Genomic DNA, 27,700 nt, shown 5'->3' on the forward strand with positions numbered 1-27,700 from the left:
CAGCCAATGGCGGGTGGGGGGGGGCTTCATGTGGAAACTCTCCACGTTGACCTTCTCGAGGGCGGGCGGAGGGGGTGGGGGGTTAGCGCGATACCTCAACAGGCTGCGGAAAACTGGGTCGGGGTGGAATTTCGAGACTGGAGCTCACGAAAGAAAAAAAAGTCATTAGGCAAAAAGTGACGCGAGAGTTATAAAAGACACGTGGGGGGGGGGGGGAGATGTAATTAGCCCGCAGCTTCGGCTACCCCGATGGAGGAGGATTAGCGGGCAGACATTGTGCAAATGTGTGTTTGCGTGCATGTTCAAGCGTGTGTTTTCAACTCCGTGGGAGGAGGAGGAGGAATGAGGCCATTTGGCAATTCCGAAATTTGCTTCTTGCACCAACCGAGGAAATGCCTGCATCTGGTGTTCAGCGCTGTTTACTGTACAGACGCACGTGCACGCACACGCGATTTCCTACATGTGCAGAAGTGGCGAAAGTATTCAGAAGTCCTCATTCAATTTCTTTACTTGAGTAAAAGTGAAAAAGTACAAACCCTGAACCCATTTTTTTTTTGTACAGTCAGTTATGTAAGACAGCTGATTTGTTAACTTGGCACAGCAGCAAAACATATCTGAAGGTAAAAGTTACTGTACCTCTTGAGCTTAGTGTTCCGACAGAAATGAAAAATAAAATTTGCTAAATTCTTTACATCAGGATTGAAGTGACAGCATGTGTTACATTAGCACAACAAAATGACATAACAAATGCCACGAAGCCAGTCCAGCTTCCCAATAAAAAAGCAACAATATGATTGGAGTGTGCTTTTAATAAGAACATGGAACTCCATAATATATTTTGTAATAGCATACTGTCATGAAATAACCGTTGTCTCTGAGTATAGTTATGTTGTTGCTCTGCTTGTGTTGCACCACCATTTGTGTTCCTATATGTTGCTTTGCTCCGAGGGTTATTTTCTTATCCTGGATTTGATCGGCCTGATTGGATCGTCCGATAAAATTGACTTTTTTTTTTTTTTTTTTGCTGATTAGATGATCGGTTTGATGTCATAATTTGCTGGTCCGATCAGTGACGTCATTGATTCGTTGAGGTATGTTCACGTACTTTAAATACGATCAGGTTCGCAAGCAGGCAACAAAACAGGTTACCACTTGTGGTTGTTTGAAAACAGGCTGCTGTTGTATTTGAACAAATGATATGACCAGTTCAGGGAATTCCGACCTTTTAGGAACCAAGGGCACATACCGACCGGTACTTTACGAGTGAAAAATCACACAGCACACAAACAAACAAAAATGTCACAAAAAGTAGAAACATTAATTGCTGACATTGATGCTATTCATTAGCCCGTTTGTGGTGTGACGATAATGTTTTTAATAGCCACATGTAATTGTATTTGTTTTATGTTTAGTTAGACAGTAAACTGGGAGTGTCAATAAAATAAAAAGTATTTGGGTTAAGTCCATTGCAACTGTATGGCACCTGTGTCTCAAATTTTTGCCTGTGAGTTAAAGCATAAAAAAATCTGACAAATCTGTTTTCTCCAGGTACTCCGGTTTCCTCCCACATCCCAAAAACTTTCAACAATAATTGGACATTCTAAATTGCCCCTAGATGTGATTGTGAGTGCAGCTGTTTGTCTCCAAGTGGCCTGCGATTGGCTGGCAACCATTTCAGGGTGTACCCTAGCTGCTTCCTGGCCGTTGACAGCTGGGATAGGCTCCAGCACTCCCCGCGACCCTCGTGAGGATAAGCGCAAAAGAAAATGGATGGATGGAAGTTGGATCATTCGTATCTCAAGGCACCACAGTATGATTTTCAGGTTTGGACAGAATTTTTTTAAAAGTCAAATGCTGATGATTTTCAGGCTTTCACGCGATACAACGCACTCACCCCGAATCGTCATTGGGGCGAACAACATCAAGCAACTCTTTTAAATAAGATTAAGGATGGGGAATATCTTATTAGCTAGTTTTTTTACATTGTGTCTCATTCGTGGATGTTAAAAAAAAAAACTATCAAGTACACATATCTGTTTTCAAATGTAGGGCATAAACATGAAACAGGTGTTGGGGAAAAACAAATACTCAAGTTAAGTACAGATACCTGAAGTACTCTAATGCAGTGTTTGTGTGTTTTCTCTGACTTGCTGTGTGTCCCTCCCACCCCCTCCCTCACACACACTTCTACACAGGCTGACCCCAAAGAGCAGCATCACCACTCGACTGAATGTCCACCGTCTTTGTTTGGCCCCGACTAATGTGCAAGACGTCCATTGCGCTTTGCCAAAATCCACCTACCCGGCCTCCCACGTTCCCTGCCCACTCTCGGCTCCCTCCCTCCCCTTCGCTTTCTTCTCTTTCACGCGCTCCACGTCGACACCCGACCCCGGCGTGACCGCCGCGTCCTCGGGCACCGCGCCGCAGGCTGGCGGAATAAACAAACCGGCCGCTATTAAATTTGTAGTTGCGTGCCGGCGGGTGGATTTCATTGGCTTATTTGGCGCAAGTTCCAGCAGGGGTCCGATTGCGCGGTCGGTGATTATCGAGTTTGTGGAGGTGTTCAAGCGACGCCATTTGGATTTTTTTTTGTCAGAGCTTGATGACTGTAGTGTGAAGTAAAGTACAAATGGAGTTGTACTTCAATTTAAGATTGCCCCCACTTATGAGCTTTTCAAGATAAGAGCTGTCATCCAGCTAATATTTTGTTTTGGATCAAATATTGCATGCGTTCACAAATTTTGCTTTGTGCCATCCATCTGGGGCACCGTTTCAGTCGACCTTTAAGAGAAGGCATGAAAGCAGCACCTTTACTTCGTTTTCACTATTAGCTTCCACTTAAAGTAAATACATAGTGTGACTACTTGGAGGATGATTCATGCAAGCACGGTGACACAGAAGCGAAACACACAAACGGGCCGCAGAATATGGAGCGGCGGTGTCAAATGTCCTCGTTACAAATGTGACAGGATGAGCCACAACGGAACATCGCATCCTCGCGGTGACGACGCCTCATCGTGTTACTACGCGCAAGCCGTGCTGACGAGTCTTTGTTTGGCTTTGATCTGACTTCAGTACGCCATTTTTAGCAAATATTCTGAGCGGAGGAGGCCCTCGGGGATCCGGAGAAGCCGCGCAAGGGGTTCTCGCGGGAATTCATGTTGAAATCACGTAAGAAGTTGAGCCCTACACAGGTGAATCTCAATGTGTACTGGAAAAGCTTTTCTTCACTTCTTCACTTCAAAAAGTGCAACTTGTGTAATACACAGTGAAATTAGAAATCTGAATATTACTTAGAAACAATTTCAATTATTTTAAATATAAAAGGGTGGAAGGGTGGATCAGATGGAAAGCGTCGGCCTCACAGTTCTGAGGTCCCGGGTTCGATCCACTGTGCGGAGTTTGCATGTTCTCCCCGTGCCTCCGTGGGTTTATTCCAGGGACTCCGGTTCCCTCCCACATCGCAAAAACATTAAACATTAAATTGGACACTCTAAATTGCCCCTCGGTGTGACTGTGAGTGTGACTGTTTGTCTCTATGTGCTCTGCATTTGGCTGGCATCCAGTTCAAGGTCTACCCTGCCTCCTGTCCGTTGATAGCTGGGATAGGCTCCAGCACTCCTGTGACCCTCGTGAGCATAAACGACAAAGTAAATGCATTTTTAATCCATCTTTAATTGTGTTGAGCTCCCTGCTTATTCATGGTTCACTATTCACAAGTGTATCTATTTGTAATTTTTTTTACATGTGGAATTTATACCAAATTTGTAAGTCAAAAGATATCCATCAATTTTCTTAGCCGCTTATCCTCACAACGGTCGCGGGGAGTGCTGGAGCCTATCCCAGCTGTCAACGGGCAGGAGGTGGGGTACACCCTGAACTGGTTGCCAGCCAATCACAGGGCACCTTGAGACAAACAGCCGCACTCACAATCGCACCTAGGGGCAATTTAGAGTGCCCAGTTAATGTTGCATGTTTGTTTTTGGGATGTGGGAGGAAACCGAGGTGTCCGGAGGAAACCCACGCAGGCATGGGGAGAACATGCAAACTCCACACAGGCAGGTCCAGGATTGAAACCAGGACCTCAGAACTGTGAGGCCAACGCTTTACAGCTGAGAAACCGTATCGCCAGTCAACAGACTTTTTTTCACGCATTATCATAACATACTAAATGGATGTGAGAGCAAACTTGAAAATCTTGGAAAAGAATTGCAAGCAGACAATTTTCCTGAAACTGAACATGCGCCAGGGTGACAAAACACTAAAATTTGCCAGAATATTTATAATAAGGCAGCATGGATCATGCTGGAAAAACGTTGGCCTCACAGTTCTCAGGTCTGGGATTCAATCCCGGACCCGCCTGTGTAGAGTTTGCACATTCTCCCCATTCCTGCGTGGTTTTTCTCCAGGCACTCCGGTTTCCTCCCACATCCCAAAAACCAACATGCAACATTAACTGGGCAGTCTAAATTGCCCCTAGGTGTGATTATGAGTGTGAATGTTTGTCTCGATGTGCCCCGCGATTGTCTGGCAACCAGTTCAGGGTGTAACCGAGCTGCCTCCTTGCTCATTGACAGCTGGGATAGGCTCCAGCACTCCCGCAACCCATCGTGAGGATAAGCGCCAAAGAAATTGGATGGATATTTATCGTAATTTGACAGCAGTCTGAAAAAAATACATAAATTTTCACCATCCTCTGGTGCAAGACTTTTCGTATGAAATCTTGACAAAATTGTCAAGTTAGCAAAAAAAAAAAAAATGAAGGTCAAATATTGCCATAAAAGGGTGCGATCCTCTCCCACCCGACATCTGGCACACCCAGAACATTTTTCTCATTTCACTCCGTTCAGTTCACAGGTTTCCATTAGAAAAGATCCCAAAATGACATTGCCGCCATCGCACCGGCTGGGTGTGCCCACCGAACAACATACGGTCAAACAATCGCACTCGTCACGCTCATCTGCAAACAACAAAAAAAAAAATGTCGCCTTTTCTTTTCTCCCCTTTCCTGAAACACTCGAATGAATGACTAATCGCCGCGCAACTGACAAAAGCGCGAATGAGACACCACCCAGGTTACGTAAAGAGACCTCTGACTTAACCAGCCGATAGCGTTAATTGAGTCACTCCGATTAGGAGCGCGTCCGCATCGCATGTCAAGACAAGATACATGACAAAGTTCTTGGTGTTGACTCGAGGACTGCAGCCACGTTGACTAAATGGCATGAATGGAGCGCAACGCGAGAACAAAACAGACAAAATGTTCCTCGCCGGTTTGCGACAAAAGAAACAGTCACATGGTTATTAAGTTGAGACATATTACACTGAGCTTTATTGAGAAATGTTTTGGCCCCCATCCAGCTTCTTTCCTTCAGGCGCCCTTCAGCCTGAGAGTTTTTTTTTTTTTTTTTTTCAAATCATAACATGAATACAACTATCTGTGTCATTATTAGTGAATGAGGCAAAGTTAGCTGGTTGTTTTAAATACAAAAATGCGGAGTTATCTTTCATGTTTAGTTTGACAGTCATGTTAAACTGGGATTGGAAAGAAGCACCTCCAAGTATTTGGGAAGAGTTGTTTACTATCTGTGCGGCACAGGGGCTCAGCTGGAAAGCCTTGCCCTCACAGTTCTGAGGTCCCAGGTTCGATCCCGGACCCACCTATGTGGAGTTTGCATGTTCTCCCCGTTTTTGCATGGGTGTTCTCCGGGCACTCCAGTTTCCTCCCGCATCCCAAAAACACGCAACATTAATTGGACACTCCGCTTACGGCCACGCTACCCTGTGAACGCCCGATCTCGTCAGATCTCTGAAGCTCAGCGGGTTTGGCCCTGGTTAGAACTTGGATGGGAGACCACCTGGGAAACCAGGTGCTGTAAGCTTCTCTCCCCGGCTAAAATGCAGAGGGGTTGCGTCAGGAAGGGCATCTGGCGTAAAACTGTGCCAAACTAATATGCGTTCATCTGAGATGACACGCTGTGGCGACCCCCTAACGGGATAAGTCGAAAGGAAAAGAAGAAGATTAATTGGACACTCTAAATTGCCCCTCGGTGTGATTGTGAGTGTAGCTGTTTGTCTCAATGTGCCCTGCTATTGGCTGGCAACCAGTTCAAGGTGTACCCCGCCTCCTGCCCGTTGACAGCTGGGATAGGCTCCAGCACTCCACGTGACCCTCTTGAGGATAAGCAGCTGAGAAAGTGGACGGATGGATGTTTTATTGGCCAAACTGCTGCTTGTTGTGTAGTTGAGTTAACTTCCACCATCGAGCACCCGTATATTAAATGCTTATGTATGAGTCAAAGCAATAAAGCATTCAAATGACATCTTTTATCTCATATAATATAACATCCATCCATTTTCTAAGACGCTTATCCTCACAACAGTCGTGGGATTGCTGGAGCCTATCCCAGCTATCTTTGGGCAGGAGCCAGCCAATCACAGGGCACATATAAACATATAAGCAGTTGCACTCATAGTCACCTTTGAGCAATTTTTACAGTTTTTGATCAACCTACCATGCATGTTTTTGGGATGTGGGAGGAAACTGGATTACCCGGGAAAAGCACAGAAGAACATGTAAACTCCACACAAGGGAGGCTTGATTTGAATATGGGTCTTCAGAACTGCGAGGCAGATGTGCTATTCAGTGTTCCACCGTGCCACCAATGTCAATTCAAATCCATCAAATGTATTGCACCATTGTTTTAAGAGCAATCATAGCAATTATGTTTTACTTTTTCATTGTACTCGTGTGGCAGTTAATTAAAGTTTTATGGCCGTGACAGTCAAAGCCTGAAACAAATTAATTCACTCTTTTATTGTTTCAAAGGGGAGTGTTTTGGAATTGGAATGACTTGGTTGTCATTGTGTTCCACAGTTCTTGTTAGCTCGTGCTGAACATTTTTTTTTTTTGGGGTGTCATTGTCGTGACTCACATCGAAGTCAATGGTGTCCGACCTCACAGTTACTGTAAACTGTGACTACGTCGCAGTCTGAAGCGACACGTTCTTTTTTTGTCCCCCCCCCCCTCCAAGCCGCGGCACGTTCGCTTTGGCACATTCTCCGCACCCCTCAGACGAGTCGCCGCCGGGCTCGAGATGTGTCATCGCTCATCTGTGCTGTGAGTCGAGACGCGGGACGAGCAGCACTTCACATGACTTTTTTTGAGATCAGATCCCTTTGTCCACCATATCACTGTGCTGTAATCTGGATTAATTCAGGGTGATATTTTCTCATATGCATGAATAGGAAAATTCTCCTAATCAATTTAATTGTCATTTACGCACCTTCACATCTTGCTGGAGCGACCCTAAAATGTCGGCATTCCCTGTCAAATCTGGCCTTCCCCGTGTTCTTTTGTCAATTTAAGCACGTTTCTCGCTAACGTGCTTTGTGGATTTTAGAAAAATTTAATTATTTTGATTGCGCTTGAAGTTTGGATCAGAATCAGAATTAATGGCCAAGTATGTAACAACTCACAAGAATTTTGTCACCGTCGCAGTTACAATACCGTAATTTCCGTCCTACAGAGCGCACCGGATTATAAACCTCACCCAGTACATTTGTAAAGGAAATAGCATTTGGTACATACATAAGCCGCACCTGCGTAAAAGCCGCAAGTGCCCACATTGAAACACGAGATATTTACAAAGAAAGATGGTACACAGAAAGAGTTTTCAAAGTTGTAATACTTTAGCTTGGCTTAACATAGCAACAACATGGTAGCATGAACAGGGCTGTTTAAAAAAATCAAAAACATACTGGGAAAAAAAACAGTAGCAACACGCTAACACAGCACTAACATATCTAAAACATACCTAAATCACTGAGACGCGGCAGTAACACAGCAGAAACACGCTAGCACAGCGCTAACTGGGCCGGTTTAAAAAAAAAAAAAAACATACCGGTAAAAGTCACTTCCTCTGGACATATATTCCACTGGTCTCACTCTTGCGTTTCCACAAATTATCCGCATTATCGCATAAACCGCAGGGTTGAAAGCGTGTGAAAAAAGTCGCGGCTTATAAGTCGGAAATTACGGTACATAGCACACATACTAATAATATTGGAAAAGACGTTCAGAAAGCTATAACTAGTAGGCCTGTGCTCACAAAGTTGTTGTCATTTATTTAAATTGTGTCTTTTTTTTTTAAACAATGCCATTCAGTCAACGTAGGGGAAAAGCGCTTAAATCCAGGCATGTAGAAAAAGAAATTACAGCGTGTGTGAATGGGGGGAAAAAATGGCCTTTTTTTCATGCATAACTTCTATTTATACATATTAAGATGTTGTGTATATTCTTTGTGATGCAAGTCCTTCATTCGTTGCATGGATCTAGTAGCCACTCGTCCAGTTCCACTTCTTGAAACCATTCCTTCCTTCCTTCTTTTTGTTTTTTTTTTTAAATCAGGGTTAGGGGTTATTGTTAAAGTCAGCAGTGGTAGGAAGTCATTCCTTTGTCTTGAGTCAAGTCCCAAGTCGAGACCGGCAAGTCTCTGAGGCAAGTTGCAAGTGCCGCAAGTTCGGGTTTTGAGTCACTTTTTGACAATGAAATTAAAACTAATTTTAATATATGTATTATTTATTTTCTCAATTAAATGTACGCTATATACTGTAATTTCCGGCCGACAAGCCGCGACTTTTTTCACACGCTTTCAACCCAGCGGTTTTTGAGGTGCTAGCGTTAGCGCACCTGGTTATAAGCCTCAGTACGCGGAAACTAGCTAACGTTAGCGCGGCGCTAGCGTTAAATTCTTTCTGCGTACCGAGTCTCGTAACCAGGTGGGCTCTGCAGGCCGGGAATTACGGTACTGTATTAAATGCTGCATTTATATATTCAATAGAATGCGGTTTAAAATCATATTTATTCATCAAAATTTGACAAATAAGCACATCAAAACTATCAGTAAACTGAAAGCTGGTTATCGACATTTGCGCACCTTCAAAGCAAATCGTTAAGGGTGGGGGGCTTTGTTTATTATCCCTTCAAAACCGATCAATAGTACAGTTTCAGTTATTGTATGAAAATGCTATGCTATGACTTCCTTTTTTCCTCACTTTCTTTTGAAGTAAGATTAAACAGACCTGTCACAAATAAGAATTTGCATGCAATTAATACTCAATTATTACCACTGAAGACAAAAAAAAATAATTGTCTGGTTGACTTTGTATCTCCCAATTCAAATGAAATGTACAAAACGGGTTCACCACGAAAAAAAAAAAAAAACTGCAGAAATTGTCATTTGGAATTTGTACTCCTCTTCCATGTCAGGGCTGTTTATACAAAAACAAATTTGACAGTCAATACTGTACACGGTACAAAGAAGTATACAGTCGCTGCCTCACCTCCGTCACAGCTGTGATATACGACTGAAAGTGGAAAATTGTGCGTTTGACACCCCCCGTTCCCATGTCAGTACATTTTATACAATAGCAAATTTGGCTTTTGTGTCAGAGGGTCTACGCAGTTGCTGTCTAATGTTTCTTACAGCCTCCAAACTGTTTCCAAAAGTGGAAAATTCCCGGGTCCGACTTTGCACGCGTGTTCCTTTTTGCTGTTTATACAACAGCAAAATGGAACAGTCGGTGCAAAAGGGGGGCTGTACGCAGATGCTTATCCCGCCTCCGTTACAGCTGTTACGCTCCCACCGAAGATGGAAAATCGCCAGGTTGGCGGATTCCGACATATTATTGATCCTCACGCCACACGCTCGCTACGGCTGACCGTGAACACGTCGTGTTGTGTCACACAAGAATCATCTTTCTTCTATGAGGTTGTTTTTACGATCGTGACGAGCCGCAATCGAATTCGCGGAAAAAGACAATGCCGACTCTGCCCCACCGCCCTGATACAGCGAAGACGGGAAACTGGAGGGGTGCCCCCCCACACACACCCCACCCCCATTCCTAGTCACTGCCATTCATACAACATTGAAATGAAAATTATTAACTTTTTCATACAGTGAGAGGTGACTTACAGGAAACAAATTTTTATTTTTTTATGGTAGGGTGTCAAACTAATTTTTCTCGTGGGCCGCATTGTTGTTTCGGTTTCCCTCAGAGGGCCATTATGACTGTATATATTTCATCATCTCATCACATTTACATCATCAATTTATGAACTAGTTTTGGAATCAGAAATCAAGGGTAATGTGTTTTTCAACTTTTCACATTTGGAAACACAAAAATGCTTGTAATATCTCAACTTTATCATTTATGATATATCCATCCATCTTCTTTGCCTGTTATCCTCGCAGAAAGTGCTGAAGTCTATCTCACCTGTCAACGTGCCCGGAGAAAAGCCACGCAGGCACGGGGAGAACATGCAAACTCCACACAGGCGGGGCCGGGATCGAACCTGGGTTCTCAAAACTGTGAGGCCAACGCTTTACCAGCTGATCTACCGTGCCCCCGTTTATGATGTATGACAATTTGAAATTTTGATACAGATTTTTACAAGAATCTTGGAAATTGACACTAGATTTGGCTTTGCGGACCACATAAAATCCTGTAGCGGGTCGGATCTGGGCCCCCGGGCCTTGAGTTTGATAGCTGTGCCTTAGAGGGCTGTTATGACTGTGGAACGAAAATATTTAATCATCTCATCATATTTACATCATCAATTTATGAACTAGTTTTGGAATCAGAAATCAAGGGTAATGTGTTTCTCAACTATTCACGCTTGGTAAAAACCTGCAACATGCAACACTTTACCATTTATGATATATCCATCCATTCAGCTATCCTTTTTCTTTGTCGCCTATCCTCACAAGGGTCATGGGGAGTGCTGTGGAGCCTATCCCACCAGTGAACGGGCAGGAGGTAGGGTACATACACCCTGAACTGGTTACCAGCCAATCGCAGGACACATAGAGACAAACAATCACACCTAGGGGCAATTTAGTGTCCAATTAATGTTTTTTTGGATGCGAGGCCGGGAGCGAACCTGGGTCCTCAGAACGGTGAGGCCAACGCTTCACCGGCTGTTCCACCGTAGCCCCCATTTATGATATATGACAATTTGACATTTTGGCACAGATTTTTACAAGAATCATGGAAATTCCCATTATTTTAGATTTGGCTTTGCCGGCCACATAAAATCATGTCGCGGGCCTTGAGTTTGACACCCGTGTTTTACGGTCACGTAAGCAAGGCACGGCGGGGTATGCCGGCACAGGGAATGCAGCCAGGTGAGGCGGCAGATGTCGCCCCCACCCACATTCACTCACTCACTCACTCACTCGCTCCGTCAGTCATTCACTTCTTCAATCAGTCGTTCAGTCAGCGTGAACAAGCAGGAAACGACGGCAATCGTGAGAGCGGCGGTGGGCCGAGCGCGAGGGACACGCTTCATTTTTCTCCCGAAGCAGAGGCCGTCTCGTCGGTGACTTTGATGGATAGGAATGTTGCTCTCTCTCACACACACACACACACGCCCACACATGTCCCACACATGTCGTTGTTCACACATAGGCGAGCCGGTTGTAGGCACACACGCGGGGCTGCACGGTCCCACCAGATCTCATGTCCAATGTCAAACGTTTACAAGCCGCCCACGCCGCCGCCGCCGCCTTCCTCCCCTGTCAATAAAGCCCTCCCAGAAGTATGTGAGATGCGTTACGGCGTCCACGTACGGGGGTTGCACTCGTCTCCTCCATCATGGAACAAGTCCTGTGCAGCACATTTGGTTTCTAGGCCACTTGATGACAAATGCACGCATTAACGTGCTGTACTTTGCCATGGAGGACGAAACTGGGACATTTTGTACTTTCTGAAGTGGATTAGAACAAATGAACTGACTAGACTAGAATTTAATCACTTTAATGTCATCAGGCCAATGAGGAAGTTTTGCCCAGCATTTCGTCGACAAATGATTCTCTCTAAAGTAGGACGAAACTTTTGTTTTCAAATTTAGATACAAAAAAAAATAAAAATCTGGATATTTATTATGTAAGACTTCTTTGATTTTTTTTTTTCAACTGATTACAAAGAATGACTTGTTGCATTTTTCAATGATTAACTACTACAACGCTACAACGACTTTCCAATAGTTGTCAGTCATGAAAGGTATTTACACATAACTCTAAATCAGGGGTGTCGAACTCATTTTTGTCGTAGGCCACGTTGTCGTGACAGTTTCCCTCGAAGGGGCGTTATGAATGTGAAACCATGAAAATCTTTCACATCATATTTACAAATGAAATTTATAAGGTAGTTTTGTTGTCACAAATCAAGGGTAATGGGGTTTTGAACTACTGCTGTTGTTTGGGCACCGAATATTGCTTGCAATATCTCAATGTTATTGTTTATGATATGATGATTTGAAACTTATAACTTAAACTTAAACTATAGATTTTTTTTTAAAAATCATGGAAGATCCATCCATCTATTTTCTTAGCAAATGACAAAAGACAGTGTCATATGTGTTTTGAGATAGAAGAGGTTCTGACAGGATGACATGGAAGGTTTATAAAACATTGCTGTGGTCAGCCATAATTCAAGATAGGGTGAGAAGCTCGGTCATCCGGGAGGGGCTCAATCTCGAGCCACCGTTCCTCCGCATTGATGCCGGATGATGTGGCTGGGGCATCTGATCCGGATGCCTCCTGGATGTCTCCCTGGTGAGGTGTTCTGGGCATATCCCACCGGAAAGAGACCCCGAGGATGACCCAGGACACGCTGGAGAGACTATGTCTCTTGGTTGGCTTGGGAACGCCTCGGGATCCCTCCGGAAGAGCTGGAAGAAGTGGCCGGGGAAAGGGAAGTCTGGGTATCCCTGCTGAAGCTACTTCCCCCGCGAGCCGACCCAGAGAAGCGGTAGAGAATGGATGGATGGAAGCTCAGCCATCCGGGAGGGGCTCAATGTCACGCCACTGCTCCTCCTTATACAGAGGAGCCAGATGAGGTGGCTGGGGCATCTGATCCGAATGCCTCCCGGACAACTCCCTAGTGAGGTTTTCCGGGCATGTCCCACTGGAAAGAGAACCCGGGGACGACCCAGGGCACGCCGGAGAGACTATGTCTCCCGGCTGGCCTGGGAACGCCTCGGGATCCCTCCGGAAGGGCTGAAAGAAGTGGCTGGGGAAAGGGAAGTCTGGGTATCCCTGCAGGGAAGTCTGGGTATCCCTGCTGAAGCTACTTCCCCCGTGACCCAACCCGGTGTAGTGGTAGAGAATGGATGGATGGATGAACCAGTTTCAGTGAAGACAACCGGTAGCAGAAGCGGAGGTGGTGTAAATGAAAATGTTGAGGTTTTCCTTAGGTGAGACCAGGTTGGATAACATTTAAAAGGAGCTCATCAGAGGGACAGCCAAGATTAGATGTTTTGGGGACAAAATGAAAGCGAGCAGAGTTCAATGGTTTGCACAAGTCCAGGAAAGAGAGTTACTACATCGGTAAGATGAGGAGGATGAAGCCGCCAGGCAAGAAGGCTTGTTGGTGTGAGACAGGAAGATACAGATGACGGGCTTAAAGTAGACGGGAAAGGATGACGCATTGAGGCGACCCCTGACGGGATAACTCAAAATGAAAAGGAGAAAAAGTGTCGCTGTATGAAACCGCGTACATCTGCGTCAGTATATCCTTCTAAACATGGCCCACCTGTCAAAGACCGGCTCCACGCGGTGTGGTTCAAGGGACCTAATACTGTTTTGCTTTCAAGTGGCACAAATACAAAATGCGTCATGGCAGCCAAATGAAAGAAAAAGAAAAAAACCCGCAGCATGGAATCAGATATCTTCAGATCACAATCTGGCCTCTTCTAAATGTGGGTAAATATCTGTGACTTATCGACTGTCTGCCAATGAGACTGCAGCATAAATATTCAATACCCTGTCACTGTCAAATACACTCATGGGTGATGTACAGGTGTACGGACCATCGTCTACACACACAACACAAATAAATATGACAACAACAACAACAACAACTAATATAGTCAAATGTGGTTTAAATATGCTACATTAGAAATGTCTAACATTGCATAAGGGTTAGGTTCATAACTACTGTACAGTAAGGGACTCTGTGAACTGCAGTACTATTAGTAGAAAAATATACAGTATGTCTTTGACTAGTGTCCTATTGTCCGTCTATGTGAGTTGATGCTCAGCTCGTGGTGCTATGCTACGTGTTGCGCTATTGATGCGATTAATGAGCGCGAATGTGGCGTTTTGCATTGTGTGTGAGCAAAAAAAGCTTGCAGGCGACAAAGTTGCATTGTTGTTTTAAATACATAATGTGTAATTCTCTTAGTTTGATGTTTAGTTTGACATTAAGCTTCAATGAGTAATGGCAATAAACATCTTAAAGCCTTTTTTTTTTTAAATGAAGAATTATTCCCTATTTGGACGGCATGGTAGATCACCTGGTAAAGCGTTGGCCTCACACTTCTGAGGTCCCGGGTTCAATCCCGGACCCGCCTGTGTGGAGTTTGCCTGCTCTCTCCGTGCCTGCGTGCGTTTCTTCCGGCCACTCCGGTTCCCTCCCACATACCAAAAACGTTCAACAAAAATTGGACCCTCTAAATTGCCCCTAGGTGTGATTGTGAATGCAGTTGTTTGTCTCGACGTGCCCTGCGATTGGCTGGCAACCAGTCCAGGGTGTGCCCCGCCTCCTGCCAGTTGACAGCTGAGATAGGCTCCAGCGCTCCCCGCGACCCTCATGAGGATAAGCGGCAAAGAAAATGGATGGATGGACGGATTCCTTATTTGCCAAACTGCTGCTCGTGAGGTGAAATTCCTCCAACTAATGCAGTGGTCTTAAACATTCGGCCTGTGGGCCATTTTGCAGCCCGCGACATGATATTTTGCGGCCTCCACCTTAATATGAAAGTATAATGGGAGTGGAGCCCTCGAGTTTTATATGGACGGCAATTTCACAGGGTTGCATGCAGAGCAGACCAATTACGGTCGGGTGGATGCCCATCGGGCGTGTGACATCGACCGGGCTTGATGCAGGACGTCGCCGAGAAAAAAGGCTACCGTGATCACCGCGTGACCCACACGTGTCGCATTTTCAGCTCAAACGTGACGTTTCGTCGTGGGAAACGAGGTCAGGTCGTTCTGCGCGGCTGGAAGAGGAAGTCCAGAGTGACACACATCAGCGCCCCTTAACTTCCGAAAGGTTGAAGGTTTAAATTTCTCTTTTTTTTTTTTTTTTTTTTTTAACTTTGCTGCAACTGAGTCAGCTTGCACAAGCGAAAGAGATGACGGCAGATAACGAGACAGAAGGAGCTATGTGAGCCAAGCAGAGGCTTATCTGGAGTCTCTGGAAGATAACACCTGTTTTTTTGCTTTCTCTCTTTTCTGACACGCTCCGCTGTCTCTCACTCACTCGCACACACTAACGCTTACATGTAGGATGATTCAGTTCTCAGACAGCATGATCAGTCACTGAGGTGGTGGTGGTGGTGGCGGGGGGAGCGGGTGGGGGCACGACGTCCTCTCCCTGCTGTGTTTGTGATCAGACATTCTGTCCTGCTTCTGAACACGTTGTACGGCGCTCTTCCTGTGCATCTTTGAGGTGGATTGCATTGTGATAGTTATCACGTTACACAGATTTTGTTGGGTTTTTATGATTATACAGGCGTAGTCTACATGTTGTAAAAAATTGATAAGCATGATCCATTGTCATACATGAACCAACCAGACATGACAATACTAGTGGACTTCATCATACTTGGTATATAGTGAATGCCACTGATGATATTTCTTGATATGATACAGTAATGTTGTTTCATCCATCCATTTTCTCTTACGCTTATCCTCATTAGCTTCCATGGGTGAGCTGGAACCTAACTCCAGGCGGGAGGCGGAAGAAACCCATGCAAGCACGGAGAGAATATGAAAACTCCACAAAGGAAGGCAGGAGCCTGGATTCAAACCCTGAACCTCAATGACTGTGAGGCAGATACAGTGAAGAAAATAAGTATTTGAACACCCGGGTACATTGCAAATTCTCCCACTTAGAAATCGTGGGGGGGTCTGAAATTTTCATCGTAGGTGCTAACCACTCCATGTATTATCCTGAATCCGATGCACCTGCGTGAGGTCATTAGCTGCGTAAAGACACCTCTCCACCCCATACAATCAGTAAGACTCAAAGTTATAACATGGCTGAGACCAAAGAGCTGTCCAAAGACACCAGAGACAAAATTGTACAACTCCACACGGCTGGAAAGGGCTACCGAGACATTGCCAAGCAGCTTGGTGAAAAGAACACTGTCCCTACTGTGAAATATGGGCGTGGTAGCATCATGCTTTGGGGGTGTTTTTCTGCACATGGCACAGGACGACTGGACTATATTAAGGAAAGGATGACCGCGGCCATGTATTGTGAGATTTTGGGGAACAACCTCTTTCCCTTGGTCAGAGCATTGAAGATGGGTCGTGGCTGGGTCTCTCAACATGACAATGACCCGAAGCACACAGCCAGGAAAACCAAAGAGTGACTCCGTAAGAAGCATATCAAGGTTCTGGCGTGGCCTAGCCAGTCTCCAGACCTAAACCCAATAGAAAATCTTTGGAGGGAGCTGAAACCCTGGGTTTCTCAGCGACAGCCCAGAAATCTGTCTGATCGAGATCTGTGTGGAGGAGTGGGCCAAAATCCCTCCTGCAGTGTGTGCAAACCTGGTGAACAACTACAGGAAAAGTTTCACCTCTGTAATTGCAAACAAAGGCCACTGTACCAAATATTCACATTGGTTTTCTTGGGTGTTCAAATACTTATTTGCAGCTGTATCACACAAATAAATCATTAAAAAAAATCATACATTGTGATTTGTGGATTTTTCTTTTTGGATTATCTCTCTCACAGTGGACATGCACCCAAGATGAAAATTTCAGACCCGTCCATGATTTCTGAGTGGGAGAACTTGCAATGTAGCAGGGTGTTCAAATACTTATTTGCTTCATTGTAAATTAACCACATGGTCACCATGATTCCCAGCTTTTTTTTTTCATTTCCACTGAAAGTACTAAATGTACTCTCGCTTTTCCAAGTTAATAGTGTATACAGATGTACGCAACAAAAATATAATAAATAGAAGTGGTAAATATAAATACAATTAATTTTTCAATGAAATGTATGTAAAATGTGTACAGCCAGGTTTGTTTTCATTTTAATGTTTGTTTCTGGAGTTACTTGAGGCAAACATAATTTCTTTCTTGGCTTTGCTGAGTAGTAAAGTCAATATTAAAGTCAATTTTCATGTCATCCTGCGTGAAATTCAGTCATTCATCTTCCGTACTTCTTGTCCTCACCTCATCTGTGTGCCCTTGAGACCAGTCCAGTCTCGGTGGCCTGGACTGGTCTCAATTGGGCACATAGAAACAACCAGTGGCACTCACATTCACACTAAAGGCAATTTAGAGTCTTCAAGTTTTTTTTTTTTTAAATGCGGGAGGAAACAAGAGAACCCGGAGAAAACCCACGCAGGCACGCGGAGAACACGCAAAACCCCACACCGGCGAGGCTGGGATTTGAACCCACATCCTCAGAACTGTGAGCCAGCTGCGGAGCTGCGGCAGAATAGAACAATAATTTAGTAAATTCAATAAGTTCAAGTTGTATTGTCATGTAACAGTAGACAAACACTACTTTGTTGCTGTACTCAACCAGAATTTTTACTTATCTACGTTACTTCTAAAGTTATATATCTACTCCCATGTAAAATATATTTTATTATTGATTTTTCAACTTGCCACCTTTGTCAATTGTTACTGCGCCGTAAAATTTGAATAGTTTGTCACAAGATTCATTATCGTATCAGAAATTTACTTGTGATATTTGAGTACAGCAACTGTCAGGTCAGTCATATTCTACAACGTCACGTGCATTTCATTACTTCTTTATCATTACTATATTTGTTTTGCTTAACTTTTGCAAGGTATAAATTCCTGGATATGACGAGTTTGTTTACAAATGTACCACGTATCCAGGGGGCGTGGTCAGTAACCAGTTGTGGTGACGTCACAGCTCACTGACATACTGTGTATAAATTTTTTTATGTTTTTTTTTTTTTTTTTTTAAGCTGTTAAGGTCGTACATAAGCACGCTGGGCGGTGTTCAAGTGTTCCTTTCAACTTTTGTTCAGGTCAGACAGGAGCGGGTCGGACACGAAGCAACGTTGCAAAGTATTTATTTCAACATTTCGTAATGGCGTCGGAACGTTCTTTCCGCGCCGGCTCACGGAAATAGAAATAAGAGACCGTGCCCTTTGGAGGACAAGTCCACCTTAAAAAAAAGAAAAAAAAATCATCGTTGACATCACGTCCGAGGAGTCTCCTTAAGAGGCGCCTCACCGACCTTCTCGAGACCGACAGAGAGGCACTCCAGAGCGGATAGCTAGCTAAAGGAGCGACGGGCGGAAGCGCTTTCGACCACCTTGTGGATAATTTTGTTTCATTGTCCCTCCTCCTCTTTTTTTTTTTTTTATTCTTTCTTTCTTGGAATTCGCCTCTGTTCTGTTTAGTTTTACACCTTACATGCCAAAGCTGGGGGAACAAATTGGAGCTACTTCCACGCGAAGCTTCGCGGTTCTCGCCACAGTCATCGGTGAGTACCGTAACACCCTTTTTAATAACTGCTGAATTATATCATATTCGTCTGCGATCGTGGACAAAATGGTACGGGGGACGGCAGCTTGTTTCATCAACCGGTAACGAAGGAGCAATGATAGATAGAGGATGTTAATAAACGAGTGCCATGTAAATTGCCTTTTTTATTCTGTAAAGAAAAAATGTTTTTTAATTGGGTCTCTATTATAAAATATGTTGTTTAAAAAAAAAAACGAACAACAGGCCATTTTGTACCAATTGTATGCCGCTGTAAAACAATATTGTATGATGAAGCAAGTCCTACATTTTGTAAAATCTCATTGGGGACCACTAGGGGGCGATCAAAGTCTTTTAACGTGGACAGAGGATTAACTTTTCTCCAAAAACAATGAGCATAAATACTGAGGATTAATATTTTGTTCAAAATATTAAAGTAAAAAATACTCTATAGTTGAATTGGGGGGGGACACACAGATTTCAAGTCTTTTATTTGACATGCTGATTGTTGTCCTTTCATTGAGCTGTATACAGTCACTTGACCCGAAATTAATTTTTTCTCGATTTTCGCTGTCCCATAATACAGAAAATGGATATTATTACAAAGTGTTGCTTCCGCAAGAGACAGAACATATTCCGCCTCATTTGTCAACACGATTGCTTGAATGAGAGGGTGGGTTATGTATTTTAAAAAACAAAAACAAATAAATATATTCGTGTAAATGTGGCGAAATGAGATCTTTGTGCTCTTCGGTTGGCTTTTTCCAATGCTGTCATTTATTATGAATGGCTCGCAAGTCGCTCGCCCTCCACGTGGGTGTACACCTCGGCCCCCTATTGGGCCGTCCACGGGCGAGCTTCCTCGCCATTGGTCCGCCGTGCAGGGGGGGGGGGTTGTCTTTAGAGTCCGTGCTGAAGCTTCGGCGTACTTTTTGTGTGCGCGACGACGCTCATTGTCGCTCGTGTTCGACGGGAGCCTGCTCGGGTCGGATAGAAGCCCGGAGTCGCGTCGAGCGTACTTAGATACCGCGAGGGAATATACGTGCTTTTGTTTTGGCCTGGACGAGCCTCCCCCGTTTTTGTGGCATTCACTCATCCATGTAGCATTGAGCTGCGGTGGACACTACCGCGACGGACCGGAACCCTCCACACACGTCCTCCTCTTCTTCTTATTCTCCCTCGTCGACTCCATCCCCCTCCCCTCCCCGCCCCGGCTCACCCTCCACCTTCCCGCGACCCACAGGTTATCGGATGGACCAGCATCCCAGCGCCCGGAGCTGCACCAGCCGCGGGGCTTCTTCGACCTGCGAGGCCGCCCCCGCCGAGCCCTCCATGAACCTGCACATCCACTCCACTACCGGCACCCGCTTCGAGCTCTCGCTGCCCCAGGAGGAGACCGTGGACGGGCTGAAGAGGAGGCTCTCGCAGCGGCTCAAAGTACCCAAAGAGAGGCTCGCGTTGCTGCACAAAGAAACGTGAGTCAATCGTCATCGTTTGGGGGTTTGGAAAAAGAAATTCAGTCTTTATTAGCTGCAGGGGTGGGAAACGTGCAGCCCGTGGCCCTGACATGCAATGCAATTCTAAAACCGTGAAAGAACTGCTATAAAAAGTCAAAATGAGCATAAGATGTAATGATATTCAAGATGCATTGGATTATTGCGTTGTATTTTTTTCTGGGGATTCAAACTGCAGTGGGAAAAGGTTCCACGACCCGCATTTAGTGGTAGTGCTGCAGCTGAACTTGCATTCAATTGTCGCCTGTCTGGCAACGAGTCAACGATTACTTTCAGCGTTTATTTTTGGAAAGACCCTCGAGATGAGTTTTTTTAAAGGGCTCCAATGTGGAACGCACATCCAAATAAGCTCTCAAATACCCGTCTGACCAAAAGCATTCCGTTCACCAAACGGCCACAACATATCGCAACGTACATAATTCAAGCGAGTGCGCACACTAACTGACACAGTAGAGATTTCTGAACAGCACTAAAATATGCTGGAGATCAAAGAAAAATGTCAAAAATCAACCTGTTATTTTTGCTCATCTTGTTCTGAGAGGTATTCAGGAAACAATGTTCATTTTTTTCCCATTTTCCACCTCTCAGTACGGTGCAGTGCAGTCGTGCAAGCACAGTACGAAATGTAGCCAAAAGGGTAGATTGCGCGGGGGGAGCCAATGTTATTGCAATGCTGTCGCTTGTCGGTCACCGGGAGGGTATTGATGGGACGATGCATTGATTTAGCCCTCCCACCTTCTAAACAGGAAGGCCAGAATGAATTGATAATCCTTGCGTGTGTGTGTGTGCTGGACTCCTATAAGTGTCAATGCAAGTCACCTTACAGAAGTCCAGTCTTGTGTAGTTCCAGCAGTGATTATCCCCCACCCCACCCTTTGTAACCACATGTTACATGTCACGGGTGAGTCACGCTCTTTTTGATTTCAAGCGAATTTTTCTGGGTGTGGGGTGACCGTCGCAGCGGCGCGGAGAGACGGGCGCCGCCTAGACGGGAACGCTTGTGGCTTTTCCGATTCCAAGCGAAGTGAAACCGTAGCGCTGCGGTATTAGCGAGTTGCTAAGTTGAATGAACGGAGGCCGGGTTAAGTGGGGTTTAAGGAAGGCGCAGGTGGTGTTGTGCAAAAAAGTAAGTAGGGTGGGGGTGCGTTTCCAAGATGCAAACAATATGTATTGTATTTCTGCCTATACCCACCTTTGCCCATTGTAATCACATCATCTTTTAAGACCTGCCCGCTTCCCCACCCTTTTTTTATTTTTCAAATCCCCTCCTGCCCCTTGTAACTGTAGATCAGCTAGAAAGTCGGTGCCGGGGGGGTCTTTTGTTCAGGGTGAGATTTGGGTCACGCCAGCTTTCCACTCAGCTCTGCATCCATCGCAGGTTATTGTGTCAGTCACGTGTATTGCGTCACACCGCACGCACCGGAAAGCTCGCTTTTAATGCCGGGGCTTTAAGTTATTTCACTAATCGTCAAGCAGGCTCTTTAGTCCAACTGTTTGTCTTGTGTTCTTCGTCATTGCCTGCATGAAATATACCACCAATTTATGAAGGAACCAGCTATATGGATCATAAATCGCACTCCTCAGTATAACACACAACCTCAAACGCCGACAAATATCCGCTGCCGGCACTTGACAGCGCCTCGCTATGCTCGAAATTGAAATATGACAGCCAGATCAATACCCCCCCTTCACCCTTGGCCCTTTTTCCAAACTAGTTTTGAAGTCGGCGCGCCCCCGTGGCTGATCTCTGTGTGTGTGAAGAAAGATATTGTCAGCACGGTCTAATTATCTATCGTGTTCCTCCCTGAACCCCGCAGCAGACTAAGTTCGGGCAAACTCCAGGATCTTGGCGTCTCCGATGGGAGCAAGTTAACACTCGTACCGACCGTCGAAGCAGGATTAATGGTGAGGCCGGCCTGCCTATCCGGCCGCCGTTTGAACACGCTGTTGATTTTATTAATTTAAAAAAAAAAAAAAAAAACATGCCTTGTTTTTTTTCCCCCCCCTCACAGTCTCAAGCATCAAGACCTGAGCAGTCAGTCATGCAAGCCTTGGAGAGCTTAACCGAAACCCAGGTAAGAACTTAGCATGGTTATTAGCGTTGATTGCTTTGGGAACTTGGACCTGGTCACGCTCGTTTTCAAAGCGAACGGCACGCACTCGGTGTTTTCTTTTATTGGCGCTTGAATGTTGAAAGGTGGTCCGTCCCCGGGCCCCAAACTTGTCACGACATCCAACATATTCCATTGCCGTAACGCAAACATATACAGGAAGTATTTGGTTTTCAGCCGCGCTGTAACACACGTTGCAAGCTGGAACGTACCACGTCTATCACTACACGAAGACAGTCGTGAAGTCATAATTACAGCCCATTAATAAAAAAAAACGAAAAAACAATGAGTAATGTTGTGACTGAACGTGTCTTTTAGTGCTTCTGGATGATAAACTAGATCTTTGTCTGTTGTATGTTGAGACACTTGCAAACTGTTTTCCCCCCTCTAAGAATATGAATTTACTTCTGTCAACATAAAATTGCAATTTTACTGTGGACCATTGAGTGGCCCGGGCTAACAGTTTGAGAAACCCTGCAAAAGGGGCTTGAATGTTATCAGTTCTGTGAAGTGGTACATACTAGAGATATGTTTATTAATTAATTCTTATTCTAGAATGACACTTATGCATTAATAATACTGATGGATTAGCATTTTGAAGACAAACTCGGTTGCATACTGACCTTTCTCCCTTCTCTCGGAAAACGCTCCATGTTTACTTGAGGCAGCCATGTTGGGTCAAGAAGGAAAGGCAAAGAACCCCGTGCTAACTTTGACCGACGAGTTATCCTCTCCTGATAACCAAATTATGGCTTCAAATTAAAGCGCTTAAATATTTTGATACACTGAAGGTTATAATGCGGGAAAATCATGATGTCCCAAAAATGGGACGCTGCCCACGAATGGGTTAAGAGCACAATGTGAGTCACGCATGTCATCTTTTGACACGCTACCTGTTGCTACGTCACCACAAACCTGATTTAGTTCTTTGTCGGGTCGGCCGCGCCACCTTGTCACCATAACAAAACTGCGCAAAAGGAACCACACCGATTATACCAGACCAAGGAGGGCGACTGTGAAAGAGTGGTTTGAGCTAGTGTATTGTTTTTTTTTTTTTTTCTTTTTTTTTTTTTTTTTATTTTTACAAGCGCAGCTTTATCACTTCTCCACTGCCATAGAGAGCGAATGAAAGCGCACGCTTCTTTCCCTTGTCTTAATCGCCACCTCTTAAAAAAGCCATGCGAGCGTCATGTGTTAAGATATAACAGGCAGCAACACCCTCCTGCATCCGAGTAACATCTGCGGTTTATATGTGGAAGCGCCAGCCCTTCTACCTCCACGGTGATGCTTTCATGTAACGCTCGCATGTGCAGGCAAGTTTCCAGGAAGTGCGCTGGGGCCTCACTTGCTCATAAACCCTTGCGCCGGGTTGTCAAGATGAGCGGCAGCTTCCTGAAAGGTCGTCGCGCGATGGTCGGCCGCGACGCGTCGCATTTAAGGCGAAACCGCTGCGCCGGGTTTTCGACGAAATGGTCGTGTTATGGTATGACTCAACCTCGGCGATGGATTGTGACATCCAGGTGACCGAGGCGGCCGGGCCAAACACGCACGCAGACGGCAGCGTGACGTGGGAAGCGCGAGCGGTGGCTTCCTTTCGCAACGTTGTGTAATCGTCAGTGTCGATTTCAACACAACAACTAATTTAGCAACTTCCATCCATCCATTTTACGGGCTGCTTAGACTCACAAGCATCGCGCGAGTGAGTGTTGCAGCCTATCCCCAGCCATCATTGGTCAAGAAGCAGGGTACAACTTGGACTGGTTGCCAACCAATCGGAGGGCACATAGAGAAAAACAACATTCACACTCACAACCTCACCTATGGGCAATTGAGAGTCTCTGATCAGTGCATATTTTTGGGATGTGGGAGGAAACCGGAGTGCCCGGAGAAGTTCCACGCAGGCACAGGTGAGAACAATGCAAACTCCAGTCCGGATTTGAACCCCAGTCCTCAGAACTGTGAGGCCAACGCCCTAACCAGATGTTCCACCTAATTTAGCAACTTATTAGTGAAATTGCAAAATTTGCCCAAGTGGTTTTGTATTGTCGCAGTGGAAGTATGTATCAAAGAAAGGCATGGATTCGGTTGCTGAGGGTGCAGCGTAAATGCACAGGTCAGATAGACCTTGACAGTGCTAGTGTGACCTCATTGAAGTCCACCAATTGGTGACGCAATTGCATGTGTCTGCCACCAAAACATTTATTGCGACATACATGGCCTTGCAGGAAACCAGGAAAAAAATGTATTTACCCATTGAGAACAGAACAGATCAAAAGCCTACAACAGACTACGAAGAGAGGAACTGTGGCATTGCATGCGCAAGTCTGGTGTGGCGGAGAAAGATGTTAGAATAGTACAGGACATGTATGAGGGTAGCAGAACAGCGGTGAGATGTGCAGACGTAGGTGTGTCAGAAGAATTTAAGGTGGAGGTGGGACTGCATCAGGGTTCCGCGCTGAGCCCCTTCCTGTTTGCGGTAGTAATGGATAGGCTGACAGACAAGGTTAGACTGGAAACCCCTTGGACTTTGATGTTCGCATATGATGTTGTGATCTGCAGTGAAAGTAAGGAACAGGCAGAGGAACAATTAGAAAGATGGAGGTACGCACTGGAAAGGAGAGGAATGAAGATTAGCTGAAGTAAAACAGAATATATCTACATGAATGTGAGGAGCGGTGGGGCAAGAGTGAAGCTCCAGGGAGAAGAGATAGTGAGTGTGGACGAGGTCAAATACTTGTGGTCAACAATACAGAGTAATGGTGAGTGTGGTAAGGAAGTGAAGAAACCGGTCCAACCGGGATGGAACAGTTGGCGGAAGGTGTCTGGTGTTCTATGTGACAGAAGAGTCTCCGCTAGGACGAAGGGCAAAGTCTATAAAACAGTGGCGATGCCGGCCAGGATGTGCGGATTAGAGATGTCGGCACCGAAGAGACATCAGGAAGCAGAACTGGAGGTAGCAGAAATGAAGATGCTGAGGTTCTCGCTCGGTGTGAACAGGTTGAAAAGGAGGAGTAATTGTATCGATCTGTGGAAAAAATATGAAACTGACCAAATCACGACAGGAGATTTTAGCCTTACACCAGCGATAACATGATTAAAGACCTGCTGTAAATACGAACTAAAGGAAAGCATTGGCCAATAAATATGATACATTTAAATATGCAACGTTTAGAGCTGCGCCCCTCCGAATTAAGCAAAATAATTTCTGTGTCCACTGGCGTACGTCAAGCTAAACTTGCCCCCATTTAAAGAGTCAGCCTATGCTGTCTGGACTCTGAGTAACAGTATAGAATTTGCCGAACTTCCCCATCAAGCAGGAATTTAGCAAATTCCACTTCTCTTCTGAATCCGCAGCCGCTGAGGTCACCTGCTGTTTCTGTTTGCTCGTCTCGTGTCTCGTTGTCAGCAAATGAAGGATGGACCTTTCTTTGTATTTTTCGTAGGTGGCTTTTCCGCCACAGTCTCGGCAAAGTTCTTGAAGCCCAAGGTAAAAGGTCTGCCTGGGGTTGTGGGTGTGTGACCGTCATGGATGTGGCCGCGAGCGCAACGCCAAACGATTGACACCTTGTCAGTCGCGCCTTTTGTCTCTTAATTGTCGTATCTTCCTTAGGTGTAGTGGTTTTCTTAAAAATCACAGAGGTACATGATAGGGCCAAAGAGGGCAGATTTAATTTTTTTATACCATAGATAATTTTACAAATATACTACTGTCAAGTCAGAATGACAGAAATTGCAAACTCCCTTGTAATATTAGGCGATAGCGTTATGACTTTAGGGATTGCGTGCAGCACTGCGCTTATTGCACAAAGCCTGTCCAGTGACATCAGAGCGCACTTTGGCCCGACTTAGCTCCCCGATGCGAACTTCGTTAGCTGCGGTGAGCCTGTAAGAAGATGATGACTTCATGTGTGTAGGTGTGTGTCAGCGGATGCCTGCTCTCACTTCACAGCAGTAGTGGGCTGCCTATCGAGCTCTCCATCTTTGCTGTCGGTTGCTGCATCAACTTTGAATATTCTTCACCCTCGTCGCAATTCCCGGGCTCGCGTGTGCTCTTCTGCAGAATTTCTCGCACTGCGTTATTGCTGTGCTCATCCTTGTTGCAAAACTAATTACAGTAGCACAGTCTGGGTCAATGTGGTCAGCCTGACAGCTTGGTAAAAGGTTACAATAAAGGCATTCGGCTGCTTTAGTGTGTTTTTATCCAAAGAAATTGATTCTGCTTTATAATTCATGAAGCGGAAACGGGACAATATAGATTGTGCTGAGATTTGATTGGAAAATAAGAACACCAAAGCTTCCCACATTTGCACCCCACCCCCTCCCTCTGCCTCTTCCCCTTTTAATGCTGGGGCTATCAAAAATCAATCAATGCACTTAGCTCTTAAAAGTGTCTGACACGATAACTGAGACGACCGTACACCCAAAAATAGCCTGAGGGAAATGTATGCCTGCGTTTGGCAGAGTTGGGGTTGCGGGGGTTAGCCGCGGTAGCCTGAGACGCTAACCTATGAACCCACCCAGACCTCGCATATCCCCCTAACATCCACCCATATGTGTTTTGGCCATATGAGCTGGTTTTTTAATACACTATATTTCCTTAAATAGTGACGTTCTTCCTAATGGGTTGTTTTCACGTGACATCACCCGTTGGGCTGCCTCGAACGGCGGCCATTTTCAATCCTTGAGCTCCTGTTACTCATACATAGGCAAGGTGGACGACATTATGTTTCTCACTGCATTTATTGAAGACTCGACCGAAAGTACATCAAGCCCAGACTGACTACTAAGATACCTGGCATACACACGTCAGAGGACTCAGGACTGCGTAACAAAGGCGCAGTTTTGTGCCCTTGATCTTTTACTCTATGTGACAGAAGTCACGAAGGAAAGCACTTACCGTATGCTAACACGGAAAACGAAAGATGGTGGAATATAAAGCGAAACGTTCATTATTTGTTTAAAATTTGACGACAATGGCAATAAGACAAAAGAATAAACAAATCCAGTATTTCACATAATTCTCGAATCTTTCAAGTGACGAACAAAAAAAACGATCTTAACTGTAATGTTGGGCTTCTCGATTAAGATTGTTAGCTTAGCTCGGCGACACATCAACATGATGGAGGTTGAGACCGGGCAGCGTGATAGCAGCGTCGGGCAATTGTCCCCAAAGCCAAGTCTCCATGAAGCACAGAGCCGTAGAACGTCCAAAGACTTTCGTCGGCAGCATTGGACGATGTCCCCACTTACGCAGCCGGACTTGTGTGCCGGATCGCGAGGCTTTGAAGAGCGCGCCGACTAGTAACTGTGGAAAAAAACTTCAGCGAATTGGCGAGAGTTGTCAAAAAAAAAAGTCAGAAGAAGGCTCTCTGATGGTTAGCAAGTCCTCTCTTGTGTACTTGAGTCCAGAGATGCCAGAGAAACACAAAAACACAAACAGTAACCGAGGGTATTCTGTACACTTCCACACTGGTTGCGCATTAGGTAGAGAGGTTATGGCCGCGCGCAGCGGTTCAGCAAAAAA

At 45.2% G+C, this 27,700-nt stretch overlaps 2 protein-coding genes and 1 pseudogene across 2 annotated transcripts in view; all 3 read left to right on the forward strand.

The window, feature by feature from the left end:
* Window positions 1-17,211, forward strand: part of atp5f1d (ATP synthase F1 subunit delta) — a 41,501-nt gene extending 24,290 nt beyond the window's left edge. The window contains exon 5 of the mRNA XM_061826149.1: window positions 15,770-17,211. The gene's annotated coding sequence lies outside the window, so the exon portion shown is untranslated. The remainder of the gene's footprint in view (window positions 1-15,769) is intronic.
* On the forward strand, window positions 5,765-5,882 carry LOC133504180 (5S ribosomal RNA; annotated as a pseudogene).
* An 805-nt stretch (window positions 17,212-18,016) lies between the features above and the next one.
* midn (midnolin) overlaps window positions 18,017-27,700 on the forward strand; it is a 29,587-nt gene continuing 19,903 nt past the window's right edge. The window contains exons 1-4 of the mRNA XM_061825432.1: window positions 18,017-18,552; window positions 19,795-20,026; window positions 21,883-21,970; window positions 22,078-22,140. Coding sequence (XP_061681416.1) covers window positions 18,483-18,552; window positions 19,795-20,026; window positions 21,883-21,970; window positions 22,078-22,140 — 453 coding nt within the window. The 5' untranslated portion in view covers window positions 18,017-18,482. The remainder of the gene's footprint in view (window positions 18,553-19,794; window positions 20,027-21,882; window positions 21,971-22,077; window positions 22,141-27,700) is intronic.

This window comes from Syngnathoides biaculeatus, chromosome 7, assembly GCF_019802595.1.
Source record: "Syngnathoides biaculeatus isolate LvHL_M chromosome 7, ASM1980259v1, whole genome shotgun sequence".
Lineage (NCBI taxonomy): Eukaryota > Metazoa > Chordata > Actinopteri > Syngnathiformes > Syngnathidae > Syngnathoides > Syngnathoides biaculeatus.